The 8395-nt window shown below is 50.0% G+C and overlaps 1 protein-coding gene across 1 annotated transcript; it reads right to left on the minus strand.

The window, feature by feature from the left end:
• Nucleotides 1–3489: 3489 nt before the first annotated feature.
• On the minus strand, nt 3490–5546 carry PARS2 (prolyl-tRNA synthetase 2, mitochondrial). The gene has a single exon (XM_075003493.1). It carries the CDS (start codon nt 5258–5260, stop codon nt 3779–3781), a length of 1482 nt encoding a protein of 493 aa, XP_074859594.1. The 5' UTR covers nt 5261–5546; the 3' UTR covers nt 3490–3778.
• Between the last annotated feature and the right edge of the window lie 2849 nt (nt 5547–8395).

The following is an 8395-nucleotide window of genomic DNA, read 5'->3' on the forward strand; positions in this document are numbered from 1 at the left end:
ACGCAGCTCATCCCAACGGGGCTCCTTTTCGAAAGGACCCCGCCTACTTCGAAGTCCCCTTATTCCCATCTGCTCACAGGAATAAGGGGACTTCAAAGTAGGCGGGGTCCTTTCGAAAAGGAGCCCCGTCAGGATGAGCCGCGTCAATTTTGAAATGCCTTGGCCGCCCACATGCTAACGAGGCGCTGAATATGTATTTCAGCGCTTCATTAGTAAACTTCAAAATGGCCATTTGCATGGCCATTTCGAAGTTTGGGGCTAGTGTAGACACGGCCCATTTAAAACACTCCTTTCCAGGGAATTCAGCAGAGTATGGGGGAGATATTGATGGTTTAAGAAGTATTGCATATCCACGTCCTCAGCTGAGAGATCCAGTGTACACACATTGAGTCAATCCAGCTGCTGCTAGGAATGCCAGCTGTCTCACCCCACAAACCCAAACACCTTTGCCCCATGCCTTGCCCTTCCCCTTCTTTGTCCACCCCCACTCACTCCATCTCCCCTCTGCCACTCGCTCTCACCAAGCCTAACTCACCTTCACTGGACTGAGGCTCAGGAAGAGTGTGGACTCTGGGCCGGGGCTGAGGGGTTTGGAGTATAGGTAGCTCCAGGCTGAGCATTGGTGCGAGAGTGTATGGGAGGGGGTAGCAGTATGGGAGAGCACTTGTTACATTTAGCCACTTAGTAGACCTTTCCTGCTGCTTAGCATAATTGAAGCAAGCCAGGAAGGGGTGAGAGGATTGCTATCATGAAGTAAGCTTGATGCTACATCCTCTCTGATATACTAAGGTCAAAATCTGTGAAAAACAGGAAGACTGGATATATTTCAAGCCAGCTAACATGGAGACATACAAATCACCAGACTAACTGCTTACTTCATGATTTTTTCACCAGCTGTGTAACATTCTTCTTGATTGAGATGTCTAACTTTTTAGGATTAAGAGGGGAACGGTGGGTCAAATGATGGCTTCATGGACATACCAAGACGACCTCAAGCCACAGTCAGAAGATTGGCCATGGAAAGCTGTGGTACAGTCACCTCATTACCACTCCAAACTCCCAAGGAGAATTATCAGTCTGGGGAGGTCTATAATTTATTGCGTTTGTGTGTGCTTGAGACTAAACAAAGCAGTGACTTCAAGTAAAGGTTCTCCACTTGGAATGCTGGAGACTAATAACATACCAACACATGGTTTTGATTTATCTGTGCTGATCAAACAGGAGACAGAAACTCTCTCTCTCTCGGTTTGTCCTGATACCACCTCACACATTAAAGTTACTGAGAGCTTTCAGTTCGTGAGAGCCCTGGGTAACACCCCAGAAGCACAACTAAGCAAAAACAGGATGGATCACCTGATGATTACCTGTTCTGTTCATTCCCTCTTAGGACACCGGGCAACGACCATTGCATGAAGACAGAATACTGGGATAGATGGACTTTCGGTCCGAGCCAGTAGTCAATTTTTTGTTATTTTTGCAAAAATTTTGTAAGTTCAAATCACCAGGTTTAATATTTTTGGCTGGCAACTGAGGGAAGCTAGGGAAAGAACATACTGGTATTTGAGATCAAGACCATGAAATTGGACCCTTGCACTAGGATTTTTGCAAAACTCTTCTGAACTACAAGGTGAGGAGTCCTAGCTTCATGAACCTTAAGCCTAACTCCAAGGGGCCTACCAACAGAAATCCATGGGCAGCAAGCATCAGTCAACAGTGACTCAGGGCGGTTACTGAGGAGCCCAGGAAAATGCACAGCAAACACTGCCTCCGTACCATCCTGGAACCTACATATCAAAACCTTCTTCAAGAAAAGATTTTTCCAGGGCAGCTTTGGGTCTGAGGAGGTATGGTGCAGCATGGTGGGCCCCAGGCTCCTCAGAGCAGTTGATGGTGGTGGCAGTGGCAGTAAGTCAGAGTGCCTCAGGGCAAGTGAGCATGGGCAGTTCAGGGTACTTCCAGACAGCCTCAGGACTGCAGCTGGCCTGGGGCTCCAGCTGCAGGAGGAGGAGGAGGCTGGCAGCTTCGCTCCAGCTGAGGGGAAAGGTAGAGCAGAGGGTATGGATCTGTGTTCTTGCTAGGGGGAGATGGATAAGAAAACCCACAGCTTTGTCCCAGCCTCTCCAAGGGGGTGTATGTAGTGCTCCACCCACAACCCTAACCCTAATTCTTAGTGGTCCACCTTTAAGAAACCTAAACTTAGGCTGGGAAGACCCACCCATAGTAACCCTAACTCCAAGTGGCCCACACATAGGAATTGTAACCCTAAGGCAGAGACTTTCCCATAGGAACTTTCACCCTTAGATCAAGGACCATTACACACAGGAACCCAACCCTCACTCCAAGGGGCCTGCTCATAGAAACCCTAACTCTAGCCCAGGGAGCCTTATGCATAAGAACCCTCACTCAAACTCCGGGCAGCCTACCACTATGAACCCTAACCTGCAGACAGGCAGCTCAGCCTACAGGAACCCTAATCCTAAATCCAAGTGGCCTACTCATAGAAAGCTTAACTCTTTCCAAGCGACCAACCCACAGAAACCTGATCCTTCAGGCAAAGAGACCTTTATATATATAGGAACCCTGACCCCAAGGCAGAAGCCCTATCTATAGGAGCCTTTACTTTAAGATGCATTGCCCTACCCATAGGAACCCTAACCCGAAGGCAGGGAGGCCTACTTCTAGGCACCCTGACACTAGGGTATATAGCTAAATACTAGTGCCAGAGTCCTCCCACCTGAATCTGAGTGCAAGACTGGGGCCTAAATGACTGTTAACAGTCTTAACTTTAATCATTTCAGATTAACATTTCAAAAGCACTTTGAAGAAGAGAAGCTATAACTACTTTTTCTGGGGTAGGTGTTGGTAAATCAATCAAATTTGTATTCTGAGTTAGCATTTGAACTCAGATTAAAAGAAGACAGTCGACCAAACCAAGGACAAACTTCTGTCTCAAATTTTTTTTCTTTTTTTTTTAAAAAAACCTGAGAAACAGGATGACACCTGAATACAACACCTGAGAGAGATCAGAGAATAATCTCATCCTCTTCCCTTTGTATATCTGACAAATCTGTGTCTCTTCAGTTTCACTATTGTACTTGTACAGATCACTAGGGCCTAAGCCTGTGTTTTCACTAGGGATATAAAACCAAATTTAAATTAACTCATTGGTTAAACATTAAGTTCAATTGGTTAGTCAATTAACTAGGAGGGAGGAGGCGGCGGTCCAGCCTCCACCATGGACTGGGGCTATTCCCGCCATGCTGGAGCACCCCCAACCACCGCAGGCCCTGCAAGACTGGAGCAGCTTCCCCCCTTGGCTCCCCCTCCCACCAGCATGGGGGCTGCTTCAGCCCTAACCAGTTAAATGGTAACATCCCTAATATTAACTGAAGCATGTGACTACCGTCAATACAAGTAAGCACATTAAGTCTTGACCGGATCAAACCCTTGCTTGGTTTCCCCTTTTGTTGGGTCCTTTACACAGCAATGGGGGAGAAAAAGCCTCATGAAAACGTGATTGTGAAGCCACAGAAGTTACTAGGCAAACTCAGACAGGGGAACAGTCTGGAGGCAATTTTAACTCTTCTTTTGAAATGGATTACATTCCATACCAAATTTGTGCCAGCAATGCTAGGAACTGAGGCTTGCTTGTAACATGTGAAGTCACATGCAGTTTCCACTCAAACAAGTCATCTTTTACCTGTAATCCTTAAGGAGGTAACTACATACGTTCAGATGCAGGTAAAACACCAAGGATAACAGACCAAAGACTGAAATATCAGGGAACTTGCACTTTACTTAGCAATTCGATTACACCTTCTTTAGTAAGAAACATGATCTCCCCAATGTTTTGATTCCAAACTTCAAACTCAGGAGGATTATAAAAAACTTTCTTCCCAGCTATTATAACATATGGATAACCAAGTCTGTTAGCATCTTTTAGTCTTTTACCAATGGTCAAGTGAGTCCTATCATCGAGGACAGCATCCCCTTTTATCCAAGGCACAGCTTCAACAATACTGTCATACAAATTATCCATTAGTGCTTCACCTCTCTCTTCCCTGCTGCCTTTCTTAGGGGGAATGAGGCACACTTGATAAGGTGCAATGAGGTTTGGCCAACGGATGCTGTCTTCCATTGACAGCACCTCGATAGAAGCAGCCAGAATCCGAGTTATGCCCAAGCCATAGCAACCCATTTCTGCTATGACAGGCTTGTTTTCTGCAGTGTGGAAAGTGACATTAAAAACCGAAGTGTACTTGGTGCCCAGATAAAACGTATGCCCAACTTCAATCCCTTTAGTCTCACCCAACTTTTGTTTACAAACTGGGCAATCTGTCTGGTCAGGATTTATTGTTTCCACATTTGCTGAAAAACTACAATTGGAGCAGATCATCAGCTTGTCCTCTCCAATAGCTGCAGGCAGCTGGAACTCATGGGACATGCTCCCTCCGATGCTGCCTGTATCTGCCTGCACTTTGACAAAGCGCAACCCCAAGCTGTTAAACACATTGCAGTAGGCCTCACACACCAGGTTGTAGGTCTGGAGAGCAGCTTCCTCGCAGGTATCAAATGTGTACATATCTTTCATGTAGAATTCCCTGCTGCGCAGCAAGCCAAACCGGGGCTTGGGTTCATCTCGAAACTTCCGTGTTATCTGATACAGCAGGAGTGGCAGCTGCTTGTAGGACAAGTTCCCTTGGGAGGCAATCAGGTCAGTGATGGTCTCTTCGTGAGTTGGCCCCAGGCAGTACTCTTTGCTATGTCTGTCTGCAAGTCGGAAGAGCTCTTTGCCCATTAAATCCCACCGCCCACTGGTTCTCCAGAGCTCTGCAGAACTCAAACTGGGCAGATTTAGCTTCTGTCCCCCAATAGCCTGCATTTCCTGGTCTATCACCTTGACAAGCTTCTCCATTGCTCGGACAGTGTAGGGCATGTAGGAGTAGCAGCCGGGGCTCGAGGGGTAGATTAACCCCGCTTGGATCATCAGCCTCTGGCTCTTGCACGTCAGCTCCTCGGCTTTGCTCTCCAGCCCAATCGCACCGGCCTCCCGGAGATTCAGAGGCTGAAAGAGCTTGGAGAGCGCCAGGCGCGGTGCCCCGCGCGGGTGCCCCTGGTGCCCCCTGGAACCACACCGCTGAGGGAGGACGCGGCTGGTCAGAGCAGGACGCGATTCCTTCCATCGCCTTCGCAGCCAGGCCCTCCCCAGCGCCAGGGAGCAGCCTCTGTCCCACCCGCCGCGGGGCAGCGCCGGACACATCGATCACCGCAGGCACGCGCCAACGGAGGGGCCGCGAGGGGCCGGACGCGGCCGCCTCAGGTCCCGGGACGGAACGGAGATGCGGCCCGCCCAGCCCGTTTCCTCGCCTGCCTCGCTCCGGCCTGAGCAGAGACGCGACGCGACACGACACTCCCCCTCCGCCGGTGCACGGCCCCTCCGCCCAGGGCGCGGCAGGATGGCCCGGGCCCCGCGCGGCCGGGGCAGGCCCGGAACAGCACAACCGCCCCGCGAGCTGCCGCCTCAACCCAGCCGCGCACGAAGGGCCCGCCGGCCACCGTGCAACCACGTGCGCATGCGCCAAAGGCGTCTTTTTTTTCCCCTCCCCGGAAGCGAGGTCCAGCTACCCAATCAGAAATAAAATTTCGTGGCACGTGATATCCCCTGAGCCGGCTCATACGCCGTTCCTGAAGAATGCGCTTTCACAAACACCATAGAGACGCTGCTGGAGCTGGCACTTCCTGTGGCGACTCCCCTTCTTGTGGGAGGCTGACCTCTATGGTCAGTGCTTTCAGAGATGGGGATCAAGCCTCCAGGACCGTCCTGGAGCCTGCAGGAATGGAAGAATTATCTTTAATCAAAGATTATCTCACTTGACGCTGTCTCCAGTTCAGTTTTTATTAATCAATTAATTAATCCAGATTCAAATGGGCAACCTTATGCCTGAAACGCCTTAATTGCGGAGAGAATAATTAAGTATGGAAATTTAGTAGCCAAGTTAATAGAGGGTGTGCTTAAAGGGCCAGAGCTGATCGTAAAGGATTTGCAAAAAATGCCCTTGCTATAGAATCGTAGCATCATAGAATATTAGAACTGGAAGAGAGCTTGAGAGGTCATGGTGTCCAGTTCCCTGCCCTCTCTGCAGGACCAAGCACCGTCTAGACCATGCCCACAGGCGTCTGTCTAACCTGTTTTTAAAAATCTCCAGCGATGGAGATTCCACAACCTCCCTAGGCAATTATTCCAGTGTTTAACCACCCTGACAGAAAGTTTTACCTAATGTCCAACCTAACCCTCCCTTGCTGCAGTTTAAGCCCATTGATCCTTGTCCCACCCTGGGAGACCAAGTAGAACAATTTTTCTCCCTCCTCCTTGTAACCCTCTTTGAGGTACTTGAAAACCACTATCATGTCCCCTCTACGTCTTCTCTTTTCTAAACTTAACAAGCCTAATTCTTTCAGTCCTCCCTCATAGTCCATGTTCTCTAGACCTTTAATCATTCTTGTTGCTCTTCTCTGGACCTTCTCCAATTTCTCCTTTTCTCTCTTGAAATGTGGTGCCCAGAACTGTACACAATAGCTACGTCTACACGTGAAGCCTACATCGAAGTAGCTTATTTCGATGTAGCGACATCGAAATAGGCTATTTCGATGAATAACGTCTACACGTCCTCCAGGGCTGGCAACGTCGATGTTCAACATCGACGTTGTGCAGCACCACATCGAAATAGGCGCTGCGAGGGAATGTCTACATGCCAAAGTAGCACACATTGAAATAAGGGTGCCAGGCACAGCTGCAGACAAGGTCACAGGGCGGACTCAACAGCAAGCCGCTCCCTTAAAGGGCCACTCCCAGACACAGTTGCACTAAACAACACAAGATCCACAGAGCCGACAACTGGTTGCAGACCCTGTGCATGCAGCATGGATCCCCAGCTGCAGCAGCAGCAGCAGCAGCCACAAGCCCTGGGCTAAGGGCTGCTGCACACGGTGACCATAGAGCCCCGCAGGGGCTGGAGAGAGAGCGTCTCTCAACCCCTCAGCTGATGGCCACCATGGCAGACCCCGCTATTTTGATGTTGCGGGACGCGGATTGTCTACACGTGCCCTACTTCGACGTTCAACTTCAAAGTAGGGCGCTATTCCCATCCTGTCATGGGGTTAGTGGCTTCGCCGTCTCGCCGCCTAACGTCGATGTTAACATCGAAATAGCGCCCAACACGTGTAGCCGTGATGGGCGCTATTTCGAAGTTAGTGCCGCTACTTCGAAGTAGCGTGCACGTGTAGACATGGCTAATACTCCAACTGAGGTCTAATCAGTGCTGAGTGGAGTGGCAGAATGACTTCTCATGTCTTGCTCATGTAGGGAATGTGGCAGAAGGAATGCAGTGCTGCTGAAGGCTGGGAGGAATGAGTCTCCCAGAGGTCATCTGCATGAGAATGCAAAAGGTGTGCATGTGTGATACCTTTTCAGGCAAAGCCTAATGGGTAGCAAGTAAGCCATGAGATTTTGGTCTATTGTAAACATGTAGTTGTAAAATCACAATTTAAGCTGACACTTAAGGTGGGAGTTGTGAGATCTCACCAATGCTCTGGGTTGTTGTGGGGGACAGGGCAGTCGCCTTAGCTGTGTAAGACATTGATTACACAGGGCTCCCTGGTTTAAAGCATTGTGAGAGAGCAAGGGCAGTGTACGGGGTGAGCCAGCTTGCTGAGTGCCTTGGCCCTGCCTATGCCTTGGCCATATAGTTATAAGCCTGGCTTGACTAACCCTCCCCACCTGTTAAAAGATAGAGCTGGCTACTAGGGTGTTTGTGAAACCCCACACTAGAGATACCAAGAGCTGAAATCACAGAGTGGCAGCTGAGGCCACACAGAGCTGAAATCACTGGGTTCTGTCTTAGAGCAATCTCAAGCAGTGGGGTAAGGACCGGCGGACAACAGCAGGACCAGCGGGCGGCCGGTAGGAGCGGCGGCGGCGGTAGACGACGGCGGGTGGCCGGTAGGAGCGGCGGCGGACGACGGCGACTGGCAGACGGCTGGTGACAGCAAGGGGAGGCTACAGACAAGTGGATGGCTAGTATTGCCCTGGTGATGTATCTGTGGGCTTTGAGTTTGGGACTGCACCGCAGAGGGTACACCCTGTAACTGTGTGCGTGTGGAAAAGGGCCAAGAGCCCCAGCAAGAGACTGGGTTCTACTGCATATGGGGATGGTATCTGGGTAAAAGGGGTTTTGTCTCTTCTGTGCTGAGATATACTGCATCTGTCGCTGTAACCTTGGGGTAGGTTACGGTCATTAAACAAGCCATTTCTATCTCAGACTCTGTGCTTGCGAGGGTGGGGAGAACCACCTTACAGGCACCCAGCACGGGGGTGAAATTGTCCCAGGCCACTGGG

Source organism: Carettochelys insculpta, chromosome 9, assembly GCF_033958435.1.
Source record: "Carettochelys insculpta isolate YL-2023 chromosome 9, ASM3395843v1, whole genome shotgun sequence".
NCBI lineage: Eukaryota > Metazoa > Chordata > Testudines > Carettochelyidae > Carettochelys > Carettochelys insculpta.

What these genes read in the sequence shown, in the direction of transcription:
- PARS2 (XM_075003493.1), bottom strand. Translation starts at nt 5,260, where the DNA reads ATGTGTCCGGCGCTGCCCCGCGGCGGGTGGGACAGAGGCTGCTCCCTG.